A 16487-nucleotide genomic window follows, 5' to 3' on the forward strand; every position below is an offset into this window, starting at 1 on the left:
CCCTAGGAGAAAAAACCCCCCGGGCTGTTTAGCCGAGGAAATAAAAAAAGTCCTAGGAGGGAAAAACCCTTGGGAGATATATATGTATATACACACATATAAACGGATAAGGAGATTAAGCGGAGATTAAGCGGGTTCTGCCGGTGATCGTTGGTCAGGCATCAGCTGGGCATCACGTTGAAGGACAACCAGTAGATCAGAGGTGTGCCGACTTTCACATCTACCGAAACTGTGTCTGTTTGTCACATTGTCCTCGGGGTCGAGGACGAGACAGGGAGAGAAAACCAAAATCATATTAGCGTAGGGGCCGTTCACATGTAATGCAAGTGTCACACAGTGATGTGGTTTAATCAGCTTAGTTTCAGACAGACTAACTATTGCGGCATAATTATATTATCCACAGTTGAGAATTTTGCAAATTGGGGGCCCACTGCGACAGTATATATGGTAACAAAGGGTCACCGTCCGATCTTTAAGAGAAAATGAAACCTGTCGACCGGTTTGACTAAGGCCTGTAACCCCACTGTCGTCGTTAATGCAGGTTCAGTGGCAAACGGGTCTATATTGCATACTATTTACAAGACCACGAGAAAACGCCAACATCGCAACCTGACCATACGTGTCAACCCGTTTGACATACTATTCACAAGACACATGAAAGCGCCAAAATCGCAACCCGACCATACGTCATGGCTGGTAGAATTCTGAAATAAAAAAACACTGATTTTCCATGATTATTAATCTTGATGCAAATAATTTCCAATCACATTTCTACATTTCAAAGGATTCACCCATTCCACAGAATTCACTTATACTGTCTAGGAAGCTTTTTGTCCTCTATTTATAATGCTAATATCACCTATACCCCCCACCCCACATTCCAAAACATTATCACCTGACCATCATGCAGAAAACAGATATTTGAGCAAACAAATCCCCCACAAGAAAACAGGACTGGCTAAGAATATTTTATAAACAAGATACAAATAGGTTCAAATGAAGAGTTTGGTTCCAAAACACAATAAATCCATTTTGACAAATTTCGGTAAAAACGTGTTTTCTATACCAAGAAATTGACAAGATGAAAACCACTATTTTCTGTTACAAACTTTCACATAGCATCTTTAGGTTATAAAAACATAAAAAATTCAAATCCATAACTTGATTTTCAAAGATTTATTATAAAAACTAATTCTTTTTTCCACAAAATGCAATAAATCCATGACGTTTTTTTTTCAAAATGCTATAAACTGTTCAATCAATGTATAAATGTGCATTCATCTTTGCTATTTTATATTCATTTAGTTGACTAGTGGTATACAATGATTAAATAATAAACATTTATGGCATTAACCAAAACACTTACTTTGTTATATTAACTCTTTCCCTGCCAGCGTTTTAAAAAAACAGTTGCCAGCCAGCGCCAGCATTTTTCATGAATTTCACAAAAGTTGAATGCCTTCCAGAAAATGTTCTTCTTTAAATATATAAACAAACAAACAATATATCAGATGAAAGAACAGACCCTTTGCTTTCAAACAAAAAAACCCGTTTCATCCTACCTTCATTAGTTCTCTTGTAATCACCTCTCAAATATGGGTAGGTTTCTTCAAAAACACCCAATTTTGAGCAAAAAGCTGAAAAAATTAAATTTTTGTGAAGGACTTTTAATAGAGATCAGATGCAAAGCGATCTTTAAAATATACACGGAGTTCTGTCTCTTTCATGTGAGGCGCTACTTCCGGGTTGTATAAGTTGCGGAAGTGCGCCACCTGGTGGATAATAGTGGTATTGTGGACAGACAGAAAATCTCGTCATTGGCGGGGAAGCGTTTTCTCTTAATTGACGAGATATCTCGTCAATGGCAGTGAAAGAGTTAAAGGATAATTCCGGTATTTAACACTTTGAGTCTCATTTCTGGTTTGTTTTGGATGAACTACAATGATGGACACTGAAATTTTGACAATGGGTCGTGTCTTGAGTTTTTGACTCGTTTAGAAGCGTCTCTTGACTGCTTCAGAATGGAAGTCAATGGCCATGCACAAACATGTCTTTAAAACAACACTTAACGTTCATTTTCAAAAACGTGCTACTCACCGAGTGGTTCGTGGTGTTCGTTGATGATTAAAAACAAATATATTGGCCCAATGTATGATTTCAATCCGTGTTATCTGCTATAGTGGAATTATTTTTTCAGATACCTCACAACCGCGTATATACTTCCGCTCTATATTTGAGTCTGAAGCGTTAGCACACTCCCGACCACTTGATGGCGACAACCACTTTGCCGTATAGACAGTCACAATCGAGCTCAACTTCAAACCTAAGGCTGGTCACTGAGATATCAAATATGGGAAAAATCTGTGCGGTCAGAAACTGTGGTAAAATCCCTGCAACACGGTGTTGTCATCGGCTTCCTTACCACAACCTTGAACGACTAAAGTTGTGGCTTTCATTCCTCGGGTTTGACATAAACACCCCTGTAGATTTTCTTCGAGAAGCTGACCATCGTGTTTGTGGCTTACACTTTCGGCGCGAGGACTATGTTCAATATACAGGTACTCGAAAAAAGTCTCCGAAGAAACTATTTCTGAATAGGGCAGCTGTACCGACGATAAGTGGACCAACGTTTGACGAAGACGACCTCGGGGTAAGCTAAACAATATACAATGTTGTTATTTGTATGACTAGTTTAGCATGAACATCTGACTCAAAAGTTATACGGACACTAACTAAACTATATATTTTTGGAAAGGGTATTGTAGAAGGAGACAGAAAATCTATGTTTACATTTGTCCAGATAAGAATTGTAAAACACGTCAGCCCCACAATGAGCCAAAAGCCGCTAATGTATACAATGCTGACTCCTTTATACAATAACCTTTCCAGACATGTATAGTGTAACGTTAGCTAATCTCCCTAAATGACCCAATAAAAATAATTAGGGTTGCATAACAATTAATCGCAACTAATTGTTTGTTAGAATACGCGGTTTTCTATACTTCATATATGTATATAATAATTATGTATGTATAAATACTCACACACATACATGTGTAATTTTAAGAAGAAATATATTTATAAAGCATTTATACTTATATGTAGTATTAATTATAAATAAATAAATATAATAATGTATATACACATGTAATTATTTCTGGTGTGTGTGTGTGTGTGTGTGTGTGTGTGTGTGTGTGTGTGTGTGTTTATATATACATAATTATTATACACAGTAAACATATGTAAATGATGTAAACAAAAACTTTTATTCTGAAAACGGTTAGTTGCGATTAATCGTTACGCAGTCATAAAAATTAATAGTTTCTCTGGCAAATGTAGATGTAGCAAGTTAACAATATTTCTCTAGAAATCATTCAAACCACCATTGAAATGGCACAGTCTGAGCCATCATTACAACAGTGCTTCTATCAGTAATATTGATGAGAGTGTGCTCTGCAACATGTTACAGGCTGTTGGTGGTGAAGAACCCCTTGTTTTCAACGCTCCCCTTTCTTCAACTCCTGTGAAGGATCTGCCTTCTACCTCCAGCCTGTCCTTTGTTCTCACCAGCCCACAGCAACAGCCTCAACACTCCACGAAATTACCAAGGAAGTCCTTATCTGGCAGTTACCTTGCTTTACCTGTGATCAGGGAGAGGCTATCACTATCTGTAAGTTTGTATATTGTTTTGTCTTACTTGTTGTGATGCAATGTTTATTATCACTAGAAAGCATTACTTTGTTTCACTTTTCAACAGCCAGATGATTGTGAAACTGAGATGTTTCAGATGGCTGACAGCATGTCCTCAATCATTGAGGATGACCCAAAAGACACGAGCTTCAGCCTCAGTCAACAATCAGCATCAAGCGCAACCTCCAGTTCATGTTCCACAGAAAGGCAAGGGGAGTGGGATGAAAGAAAATGGATTGTGAACGAGTCTAGCCTCATGACACCGTTTAGAACATGCCATACATGTGCCCTACCCATCACTGATAAAAAAGTTACAACTGCAGGCAGCCAAATAAAGATTGAATGGACATGTATGAACAATCACCATGGCAGGTGGGCATCATGTCCTGATGCAAGAGGAATGGCACAGAATAACCTGCTTGTTTCTGCTGCTATGCTTTTCTCTGGAACAACTTTCACTGAAATACATGACTGGGCCAGAATACTAAACTTGCAACTCTTGCAGAAATCGCAGTACTACTCCATCCAATCACACTACCTTATTCCAGTAGTACACTTTGCATACAGGAATCATCATGAGAATCTCATCAAGCGCCTTATGAGACAAAAGGCTGAAGGCGAGTCAATAGAGCTGTGTGGAGATGCAAGGTCTGACTCAAGGTTTTTTGATGGCAAGGTTTTTTTTTAATACATGAAATTATGGATTGTAAGACCGTGTTAGAAGTGTTCTCATCCGGATACCTAGGACTCACATGTTGTCACACTATTACATTCTACAGGCTACAGCTGCAAGTATTCCACCTATTCGTTTCAGCTTCTATCCACTAATGAGATCATCCACTTTGAACTACTACAGGTAAAACCAAAATTCTTCTGCTCTGATTTGTGAAACTATACTCTGGGTGACAGAAAGTATAGATAAAGCATAATTCAGTGAGTATTTTATTTGTTTTCCTGTATCCTTTTAGGATCAAAGAGGACTGGGTGGCATATGATCTCTAAATTAAAATGTATTGCACATTCATTCATTTGTATTTTATTTCTTCAGGTAACGGAAGCTAGCAGTTCAGTTGCCATGGAGTCCCAAGGCTGTAGGAGAGGCCTCAACCATCTAATTTTTAACGAAGGACTAGACATAGATCTCATCACTACAGATCGGGCCCCATCAGTTCTGAAAATAATGAGGGAGGAATTCCATATGATTCATCACGAGTTTGATACTTGGCATGTAGCAAAAGGTTAGTAGTTGTATCAAAACAGTTTAAATTGTGAGTGACTCAATTACTATCAAGAACCGAAACATACAAGCTTCGGCTTCACCTTGCTCCTTTTGGACATTTTTTTTGTTTTTGTTGAAAATGTAATGGGAATAGCACATTTTTCATTTTTAAATATTATTTGTAACAATGGATTGATATTGTTATTTTTCATTGGAGTATTGCTACGCTTTTTTATTTTGGTTATGTGTATGTATGTATGTATGTATGTATGTATGTTTATACCGCGGGTCTGTTGAATGCTGCATTCTGATTGGCTGAGAAATGTTCTATGGGTGTTGATTATTTTTCTGTAAACCGCAAACCTAACTTTTCAAATGTCTTAAAAATAGGCAGCAGATCAATATTTGTGGTAACCGTGGTATAAGCGGAATAATTGACTCCGGTCCTTTGAATTATTTGAAAATAATGCACACCTGCGGTGTAAAGGCACGACGCAAATTACCACCTTGGTGTGCATTATTTTCTTATAATTAAATGGCCCGTCGTCAATTATTCCTTACGTATATTACATACACATAACCAAAATAAAAAAGCGTAGCAATACTCTTTCACTCTCTCTATTTATTTTTTTATTTTTTTTCAAATAAATAAAGACCCGCCATGTCTCAAGACACCACATTTGGCACACCCACATTTCATTTGTTAATTTTGTGTTTTTTTCATTACTATTATACACAGGCATAAAGAAAAAACTACTAGCACTCGCCAACAAAAAGGAAAATCGGGAACTGCAGGGCTGGCTTCGGTCCATCCTCAATCACTTTTGGTTCTCGTGTTCCTCTTGTGGTGGGAGTGCTGAGGTAATAACCCGAACGTATAAAGAATGTATAAAGATAACCAAGTGGCACTGAAATCCAGTCAGCAGATGAACAAATAGTCTTGTTACAAGTAGTTTTACAAATTTATACCACGGGTCTGTTGAATGCTGCATTCTAATTGTCTGAGAAATGTTCTATGGGTGTTGATTATTTTTCTGTAAACCGCACACCTAACTTGTCAATTGTCCTAAAAACAGGCACCAGAGCAATGTTTGTGGTAACCGTGGTAAAAGCGGAATAATTGACTCCGGTCCTTTGAATTATTTGAAAATAATGCACACCTGCGGTGTAACGGCACTCCGCTTCGCGTCGTGCTGCATTACCACCTTGGTGTGCATTATTTTCTTATAATTCAATGGCCCGTCGTCAATTATTCCTTACATATTCTGTAGGAACTGAAGCGGCGGTGGACCTCAGTCCTTCACCACATCTGTGGAGAGCACACATGGGAGCAAGATGGTAGAAAGTGGGCATGTTTTCACCCTGCTTTACACCCAGATGAGCAAAGGACAAAGCGATGGCTACACCCAGAGTCTCAAGTGTTCAAGGCTTTACGGACTATTGTAGAAGATAAAAGACTTCTGAACGACTTTGAGCAGTTGACTCGCTTCAAACACACAGGTATGTAGCATTATGAAACAAGTATGCAACTTTTCAACCTGTGTAGTCAATAGCCTCTTTCACACAGTAATTCTGGTAAATTACCATGAATTTACCAGAATGAATTTACCAGTAAATACAAAAATGTGCTGTTCACACATGCAGTGACGTTCCGTCTTTTTACCAGTAAGACATCATTCACACATCAGTATCAAAATACCGGTAAACTCGGAGAGAAAGCGGAAGTTACCTGTGGCGCGCGGCCGGCGAGCTCCGTCCGTGTCGTATTTGTAAACGGCGGGTTATGACTTTATATCCACGGTCCGTATTTTGTTGTTTTCACATCTGTGGCAAACGGTCGCGAAGTTGCTCGTGACCAAACAACATTGCGTTAGGCGGCGTCAAACGAAACCTGCGCGTTTGCACATTAGGCTTCAAAGATGGTGTGCTAAGGACGTCGGGAATTTGGCAATTAGATGGTAAGCTGTTTTAAACAACTTTGGTGAAGAAATGTGGATGTTAACTTCAGGTGTGCTCGACTTTTAAGCAATATGTGTGTGGAAACGTCCGTAAACAGTCTGGGGGAAACCGCGTCACCTGTATAAAAAACTTTCTGATTGGCCCGCCCGATCTGTCAGCGCGGTCTGACGTCATCTAAATGCCGGTAATGCTATATTTTTCGTTCACACACAGCGCTTACCGGCAATTTACCGTTAATCTTACAACCTGTCTTACTGGTAAATTGGGAGCACTGATTTACCGGAAAGGTTCTGTTCACACATGACATGTTAACTGCAATTTACCAGTAAATTACCAGTAAAGACTGTATGTGTGAAAGGGACTAATGTCTAATGAAACACTTTGATTTACAGGTGCTTTGGAGGTGTACCACAGCATTATGCTAAAGTATCTGCCTAAACGACTGCATTTTGGATACGACACCATGGTAGCTCGAACACAACTAGCCATCCTGGACAACAATTACAATGTTGGCCGAGAGCAGGCAGAAACTTCTGAAGGTATTGAGATTTCATAATTAAGTCCCTAATTGTGTTTGTGTAACAAGTTGACTAAGAAGTGATGTTCTCTTTCTAGGACTTCCAAGATACAGTATGACATTCCCAAAACAAAGCAAGGAATGGATAGTCAAGAAGATCTATGAGCCTACAAGTCAGGACTTCACAAAACACCTTGTGGAACGCGTGTTGGAGAGAAAGGAGGAAAGAGCACCGGAAAATATGCCACATGTCCAGCATCCTCCTAACATTGCCACTAAGGAGAGACCCCCCAAAGAAGATCTCATCAGGAAACATAAATCCAGATTCCCTTGCCACACTGATGCTTGAGAAACTAAGGGCCTCCTAACATTAGGGATGGGCGAACCTTTACAGTTTGTGTTTGTGTCCTGTGTGTAATTAGTATGTTCAATAGAAATACACACATTCATGTATGTATTTAAAGGAACACGCCCACATTTTGGGAATTTAGCTTATTCGCCGTATCCCCAAAGTTAGATAAGTCCATACATACCTTTCTCATCTCCGTGCGTGCTGTAACTCTGTCTGACGCAGCCCCCGCTAGCTTAGCTTAGCACAAAGACTGAAAGTGAATGGCTCCAGCTAGCAAACTGCTCCCAATAAGTGACAAAATAACGCGAACATTTTCCTATTTATGTGTTGTGATTTGTATAGTCACAGCAAGTACAAATAACAATATGAGACATGGCCATCTTTTAACAGTTTACATACTGGGTTTAAGCAGTGCTTCGCCTTCTGAGAATATAGTTCCCAGTATGTACACTGTTAAAAGATGGCCGCGTCTCACATGACCTTGTTATCCGTACTCGCCGTGACCACACAAATCACAACACACAAACAGGAAAATGTTTGTGTTATTTTGTCACTTATTTGGAGCAGTTTGCTAGCTGGAGCCATTCACTTCCAGTCTTTGTGCTAAGCTAAGCTAGCGGGGGGTGCGTCAGACCGAGTTACAGCACGCACGGAGATGAGAAAGGTATGTATGGACTTATCTAACTCTGGGGGACATGGTGAATAAGCTAACTTCCCAAAATGTGGGCATGTTCCTTTAAAGGGATACTTCACTTTAAAATGAAAATTCTGTCATCTTTTACTCACCCTCAAGTTGTTTCAAACCTAAATGAATTTCTTTCTTCTTCTGCACAGAAAGACAAATATTTTGATGATTGTCAGTAACCAATTGACTTCCATAGTTGTTTTTTCCTTCTATGGAAGTCAATGGCTCCAGTTAGATGTTGGGTTACTGACATTCTTCAAAATATTTATTTTTCTGTGCAGCAGAAGTAAGAAATTCATACAGGTTTGAAACAACTTGAGGGTGAGGAAATGATGACAGAATTTTCATTTTAAAGTGAAGTATCCCTTTAAGAAACACATGCGTATATATGTTTTTATATATTTTATATAAATGTTAGAAAATGATATATATGACATTTTTATTAAATTCATACATGTGTTACTTTTACACATACTATATGAAAATGTTTATGCGTAACAGACTGGTTTGTACTTTGTAAATAAATGCAAAGACAAGTGACATAGAAGAAAAATAGCATTTTATTTTAACATTTTTAATAGAAGCTGAATCCAATGGTAAGTGATAAAGTCAGAATAAGTCCTCTATCTCGCTTGGTTTGAACCCCGCATACTGTCCAGTTGGGGATGGGAATGCATCCCTAACAGCCCACACCACGCAACTGGGCAATGCAATTCTACTTCCTCGTCCAAGTGGTTGGCCTTTGAGGGCCTACTCCAGAATTACACGATAAGCCACAAGTCGGTATTGCCTGAGGATTACATAACAGAGCATAGACTGCGTCAGCGACTAGGAAATACAATATATCAATGTAGCTTACCTTTCTGACAATTGTCCATTCGGTCCTTCGGGTGTGGGGCGTTTCTTCCAGTTTATCTTTGGTACCCAGAAGAAAGTTTCCAGCACGGGTTTACACATTAGTTGGCGCACTTCGTTGTCTGTGATGCATACCGATGACACATCAGCCTCGTCGACCGAGACATTCAGGCTGGCCATGTCAGCTGTGAAGAGAAGGTCCCACTCCGTACAGCACCGACTTTCTATCTCCGTCGGCATCGGCCTGCATTTGCCACAGGCACACCACCAAGTTTCCGTGATCCTGGGGACCGCTTCTGCCGGAGCTTCAGGCGCCTCCATAGCCATAGCCTGAGCCTCCATCTCCCTTACATGTAGCTCCTCTTCTTTATATTCAGGTTCGAAACGATATCCTCGACGTCAAACTCAAAATCAAACGGGTCATCCAGAATCCACCTTTCATAATCCATTTTAGATGTAAGGATTTTTGAAAAAGTTGATGTTTGTTATTTCGCTACTCTGAGGGCACAGTTGCTCTGCTCACGCAAGCCTTCTGAGAGAAACCGAGCGAAAAAACTACAACCGCAGGTAAACAGACCCCGTTTCCGGCGGCGGAGTGATATATCAGCGAGTAATTAGTCTTCCAGAGAAGTCAATGGAATTTTACAAAATGCCAATTAAAACACGACAGAAACTGTATTTCGCTACATTACTTGTTTTTAATCATCAACGAACACCACAAACCACTCGGTGAGTAGCACGTTTTTGAAAATGAACGTTAAGTGTTGTTTTAAAGACATGTTTGTGCATGGCCATTGACTTCCATTCTGAAGCAGTCAAGAGACGCTTCTAAACGAGTCAAAAACTCAAGACACGACCCATTGTCAAAATTTCAGTGTCCATCATTGTAGTTCATCCAAAACAAACCAGAAATGAGACTCAAAGTGTTAAATACCGGAATTATCCTTTAAGAACACTGTCATTGCTGCGGTTATACTGACGTCGTCTCTGTTTTGGCCCTGCTCGATTTTCGTTTACTTTGAGTAAAATAATGTAAAGTTTTCATAAGATCTCCTGGGGTCAATGTTTTAGCATGAGAAGCTTGATGCTGTGGGGAGAACAAGCACCTGAGTGCCTCTCGCGGAAATGATTAGATGTTGATGGCTTACGTTTCTTTCCCGTCACAGAAAACCATCACAGGTTTAGCAATGCAATTAAAGTATAATTTTATTTTGTTTGTTGATCACGAAGTACAAAGTAGGACTCCGGGTACTCGCCATTGTTTGTTTACATTGCGTGACTGGTGGGCTGTAATTTCAGGAATGGATTTATTGCGTTCTGTAAAAAAGGAGGAGTGGCGTTTATCGCATTTTGGGAAAAAAGGGAGAAAAGATGACAGAATAACACGGCGGATATTGGATTTAAGAATTTACTTTTAACTACTGACCTGATATAATACTGATTTTGGCAGTAACTCCTTTTTTTCCAAAAATGGCGTTTATCGCGTTTTGGAACCAAACTCTTCAAATATTGGTGCATAAATACTTTTAAATTCTCAAATAAATTATTGATTTCCTATAAATTTATTTAATAATCTTAAAACTCAAAATAGACATTTAACATCAATATTATATTTTGTTGCTACAAAAAATGATTAAAATTTTTTTTTTTAGCAATTTAGAAGAACAGCAAATTCATGTAAGTTGCAAGGTGCACAGGTACATTTTGTTACCCTTCAGACCCAACGTTGTAAAACTACAAGATTGACATAACAAGCTTAAAATCTTATATATTCAAAACATTCAGCTGTATCTTAAAATCTGCATGATCTAGACACATAACTAATTACAGAAAAAAATTGTAGGCATTTTACTTACATGATTGTTGATTTATTTAGTCCAGTAAAAAAAACGTTATGTTCCTCAAGGCAGTTTTGAAGGTTTTGTAAGTTCACGACCAGGAAAGCAAACCTATTTACAGAGTCTACAATTCAAAATCATTGCATGGTCAAACATTAGGACTTTTTAAGTTGTGTAAGAAAACATGTACAGGTATACTTTATTAGATTTTAAACTGATGTTGTAATATTGCAACCAAGGGGTTTACAAGGTTAAACAATGCCCAGTTGCACTAAGGGGCCTAAAGTGTGCCAAGAAAACATCCACTACACCATTACACCACCACCAGCCTGCACAGTGATAACAAGGTTCTGATGAAAATTCTGATTCTACCATCTGAATGTCTCAACAGAAATCAAGACTCATCACACCAGGCAACATTTTTTCATTGGTACCCGGTGGGGTCTTCTGCTGTTGTAGCCCATCCGCCTCAAGGTTGTGCGTGTTGTGGCTTCACAAATGTTTTGCTGCATACCTTGGTTGTAACACGTGGTTATTTCAGTCAAGGTTGCTCTTCTGTCAGCTTTAATCAGTCAGCCCATTCTCCTCAGGCCATTGGTTTATCTACCTATAGGCTAAATATTAACGCAGTGCACTGCTGCGCGTCAGTTCGACACTCACACCCCAGATAGCAAAATCTGGCTGGCCCACCACTGGGCCACATATTTGCTTGAGTTCTGGCCCAGTTCTGGCTGGGTCCCCGGCCCAAAACTGGCCCACACACTAAAAATTGGATCAAACTATTAAATCTGGGCCAGTTGTGGCCCACACCCAGTAAAATAGATCTTACATACTGACTTGGCCCAGATTTGGTCAGCACACTGTAAAGTGACCTAAATTGTTTATTTGGCCCAGGTCTGGCTAGCACACTGTAAAGTGACTTAAATTGCTTATTTGGCCCAGGTCTGGCCCAGACCCTTTGTTTTATGTGGCTGACAACATCTGCATGGTCCCTGGGCCAGATGTGGCCCAGAAACTGGTAAATATTGTATATTTTTTATTTTTCAAGAAAAATACACCCATTTAAGAAGATTAAGAGCCTTTTATTAAAAAAATACACACATCACATTAATGTGAATTAACAGTTAACAAATACATAAATATGAACATGTTTTAACATGTACCAACAATTTACCGTAATTTTGAACATATTAATTCTTAACAAATTCAGTACACTTTACAAAAACCCAACAAATACAAACAGACATATATCTCTTACACAACACATTTTACAAGCACATAACCCACTTTATAAACATTTTTAAAGGGATAGTTCACCCTTTAAATTATAATTTTCTCATAAATCACTTACCCCTGTGTCGTTCTTCACCAAGTGCTCTGATTGTCTTCAGAATAAATTTTTAGAATGTTTTTAGAATGAGGCTTTTGTCTGTCCCATTGACTTAAGTTAGTCTCACAATCCGTTTCCCAGAAAAGAATGAAAGACGTTGCCAAAAAGGTCCATTTTCCATTAGTAGTTTAATAAAAATATTATGAAGCGACAAGAACACTTTGTGCACAAAGAAAATAAAACGAACGATTTCAACAATTTGTTCTCCTCCTTAGTTGTTGAAAGTGTATTCAAGACCAGACTACAGCGATGCTGCTGACATCACCTGCAGCTCTTGTCACTTGTTGATGTGGTTACCAATGTTTTTTTTTGTTTTTCTACGCTTTTTTTAAAGCATAATGCAAACATTGTAACAATACTTAAACAGCCCAAATAAATGTACAAATTACTTGGCAGCCTATTCTGTCTGTACGCTGGGAACTACGTCAGCAGGTGACGTCAGCAGCAGGTGACATCAGCAGGATGCGCCGTAGTCTGGTCGTTAACAGGCTTTGAACGACCAAGGAGAAGAACAAACTGTTGAAAAAAATTTTCATTGAAATACTGATGGAACATTGAACTTTTTGGCAATGTCTTTCATTCTTTTGTGTTAAATGGATTGTAAAACTTACTGAAATCAATGGGACGGACAGAAGCCTCCCAGTTTTCATCAAAAATATCTAAAAACGTGTTCTAAAGACAATCTAAGCACTTGTTGGTTTAGAACGACAGAGGGGAAGTGATTTATGATAAAATTGCAATTTTGGGGTGAATTATCCCCTTAAGCAATTACAGCGAGACAACATGTAAAACAAATTAATTAACATTTAAAGAAAAAAATTCTCTCTCACACACACATTGGCATATGTGGTTTACCGGGACAATTCCATAGACACAATGCATTTTATACTGTACAAACTGTATATTCTACTGCCTTAACTTACCCTAGTCCCTAAGCCCAACCATAACAAAAATCTGTTGGAAGTCTTTAATCTGAAAAAGTACCACTTAGTATTGTGTCACTGTAAAGCATGTTTATAGCATATTAAACATGTCATTATACACTATTCCCCATAAACCACATATACCAACCCACACGCACACACACCTCTCACACACAAGCCAAGAAATTAAAACAAGTTAAACACATTTAACCAAAACACCACCACTCTTTTTACAGCACAAAACATTCTCCTTTGCAGACTCAGACACAGGCGCTAACACTAACTGCTTTTCTTTTGCTAAAGTTGTCTCTTGCACCCACCCTCTCGATAGAGCCACCTCTTCATTGTCCCCTCCACAACTGTAAGGGACCTTCTCCGAACTGCATCTTTAAAATAAATAATCCATATTGTCATTGTGAAATCTTTAACATTTAATGAGCATATTAAAAAGAAATGTCTAATTTTTATTAACAAATAATTAACAGATATATTTACCAATCACTACCTCTCTGAGTTAGAGGGTGGCAAATAAAGTCTTTTCCATCCAGTTGAGGTTTTAAGCCAGGGAGTTGTCGGTCGCCCTCTTCAATATATGCCATGTGCAGTCTCGTACATCTGTCCCGCCAATAAGCCCCAACCAGTTAACCTGAAAAAGATTTATAGTCTTAATAGTTGGTCATAGTTTCATACAGGACACAGGTCATACAGTAGTTGATTGCTTATATCAAAGAGGTGATGCATGCTATTTTTTGTGTGCTAATTTAAGAAAAGTTGTGTGCAATCCATAGAAGTAAACTGTTGTGTGTTTGTTGTAGTCCAAGAAAAGAGATTTAAGTTGAAGAAGATAACTAGCGTCATTGTTTACTTACACTGTAAAAAAATTCTGTAGAAATTACTAGTTGCCAGTAACTTACTGTGTAGATTTTACATTTATGTTATTTACTGGCAACAGTTTGTTCAAAGTTAAATTAACATAACATTTTCAGTCTTTAACTTCTACAGTAAGTTACTGCCAGCCAGCTGCATAATTACAGCAAATTTTTTACAGTGTAGGGTTTTGTACATTTGCACATCGTTCACATGTCTTTAACACTTACTCATCAAAGGGTGTGTAAATTCGTGAATCTGAAAAATGTGCCCTTCTGAAAAAAACAGCATACCAGCAAGACCAGCATATGTTGTGTTTTGGTGCTGGTTTGCTAGTGAACACCAGCTAAACAGCCTCAAACCAGGACCATCACCAAACCAGCATTAGCACTAGCATTTCATGCTGGTCATACCAGCAGGCCACAGCATATGTTGTGTTTTGGTGCTGGTATGCTGGTGACCACCAGCAAAGACCATCATAATTCCCATGCTGGTTTGATGCTGGATTTTTCAGCAGGGTGCTCTTTAACTTCTTAACTACTTTAGCTCAAATAAGGTTGTGTGTACTGCTCCTTTTTATGAAGATATGAACGTGTGTCTGAATTCTCTGCTTGATTATTAAAAACCTGTTAACCTGCACGTGAACGACGACTGGTTATTTACATCTTTCTAAATGGATTCAGCTTACTAACAACAATATTTAAGCTAACGTGATAGCTGGCTAAACATGCAGGAAAATTCACGGTTTTGAATATGTAGCAAACAATTCCTTTGCATTGTTATCATGCATTTTTAACATATAAAAACTAAATCAGTGACTTACCAGTTATTGATGATGGTGTCTGTGTCCAACGGGAGCTCAGCTTTGTGCTGTGCTTGATTCAAATCATAACAGCAGTGATGTTGCCGTTCAACAGCTAGAGGGCTGATTGCCACATCACGGAATCGGGCCATGTACTGTATACTGTCCGTCTGAAGCATAAACATTTTTAAATTGCCGCCAAACAGCGTTACAACCGGCATGTGTCAGTTCCACTGGTATCGGGCCACATACTGAATTTCTGACATCATACACATCTTGGCAGTATCATATCAAACCATAATCGGTCCAGGCACAATGCAATGTAGTCGGTCCGACTACACAATGCCAGATTTGGCCCGATTACACTGAGACGCTACTTTAGTAGACCCGGACTTCAGCTGAGTATGCTTACACTCGGGCCAACAGCTATAAATAGTGTCTATTACTGGTATACTATTTCCTCATCTGGGCCAGTTCTGGCGCATACACTAAAAATCTGTCCGGCTTTCAGCCGACACTGGCGGAAAAAAGCCAGAATCGGCCCAGAACTGACTGCTATCTGGGACATTTTTACAGTAGCCCCTTATGGAATGGCTGAAATTCCACAAGTTGGCGTATTTGTTCCTCAGACGTTGCACAATAAACGTGACATCCGAATATATTCATTATAAATCGTGAATGAAAAGTGAGATTCGAACGAATGTCCGTTAGTGAACTAATTGTATACAGTATTTATATCATAATTCTGTCAGAAACGTCAAGATTTTGAGATGAACAATTCGTTTTGCCATTCCATTTCCTTGGACTTTTGGGGATTTATGAACAATTTGTTTTGGACAATTTCACCGAAGCGTATAAAGGGAAGATTTTGAAGGTAAGTAAATATCCTAAATCGGCGCCGCCCGGTTCAGGTAGATTACAACTAGATTACAGTTTTATGACTGCTAAAAATCATATTATGCTTTGTGTGTGCGCTTAATGGAATCCCGAAAGTCTAAGCTTTTGAAGATTTAATGCTTCAAAGTTACAATGACATTTATGCAGCCTCACATGCAAGGGAGGGAGTGTACCGTGTACGGCACAGTGTTCCTTATCAGGTTAAATGATAAGATATTTGTCCAAAATCACAAGGTAGGCTAAATACTGAATACTACTTACACGGGACTGCAGGACATTGATAGTCTACATTAATCTGTTTCGGGGGAAACCTACATTATTCCTATGGGAACAGAAGTAAGTTGGTAATATTAAACTTGAGGCAGACAGTGAGACTATGTTTCATCTATTTCAGTAGTGCCAGCGTCTGGGAAGCGCCCTATCTGAGCGTAATAGGAACGCTGCGGAAGCCACTGCCGCATCAAGAAAAAAGTCGAGAAAAGTCAACCGTGGT

The 16487-nt window shown here is 38.9% G+C and overlaps 2 protein-coding genes and 1 long non-coding RNA gene across 4 annotated transcripts in view; 2 read left to right on the forward strand and 1 right to left on the reverse strand.

The window, feature by feature from the left end:
• The window catches only part of muc5.1 (mucin 5.1, oligomeric mucus/gel-forming), a 107791-nt gene that overhangs the window by 50724 nt on the left and 40580 nt on the right, over window positions 1–16487 (forward strand). The window lies entirely within an intron of this gene.
• LOC141364409 (uncharacterized) lies at window positions 4390–7888 on the forward strand. The gene is made up of 7 exons (XM_073869093.1): window positions 4390–4396; window positions 4470–4546; window positions 4739–4928; window positions 5649–5770; window positions 6181–6409; window positions 7261–7407; window positions 7484–7888. The coding sequence occupies exons 1-7, from the start codon at window positions 4390–4392 to the stop codon at window positions 7732–7734; spliced, it is 1023 nt and encodes a 340-aa protein (XP_073725194.1). The 3' UTR covers window positions 7735–7888.
• LOC141364302 (uncharacterized) lies at window positions 12550–15642 on the reverse strand. The gene is made up of 3 exons (XR_012370011.1): window positions 15119–15642; window positions 13924–14074; window positions 12550–13814 (listed from the first exon to the last, which is right to left on the reverse strand). It is a non-coding gene; the product is annotated as an uncharacterized lncRNA (long non-coding RNA).

This window comes from Misgurnus anguillicaudatus, chromosome 6 (genome assembly GCF_027580225.2).
Source record: "Misgurnus anguillicaudatus chromosome 6, ASM2758022v2, whole genome shotgun sequence".
Taxonomy (NCBI): domain Eukaryota; kingdom Metazoa; phylum Chordata; class Actinopteri; order Cypriniformes; family Cobitidae; genus Misgurnus; species Misgurnus anguillicaudatus.

Coding starts and splice junctions, on each gene's coding strand:
- LOC141364409 (XM_073869093.1), top strand. Junction 4,547..4,738: donor TCCACTTTGAACTACTACAG/GTAAAACCAAAA, acceptor TTATTTCTTCAG/GTAACGGAAGCTAGCAGTTC. Junction 7,408..7,483: donor GCAGGCAGAAACTTCTGAAG/GTATTGAGATTT, acceptor TTCTCTTTCTAG/GACTTCCAAGATACAGTATG.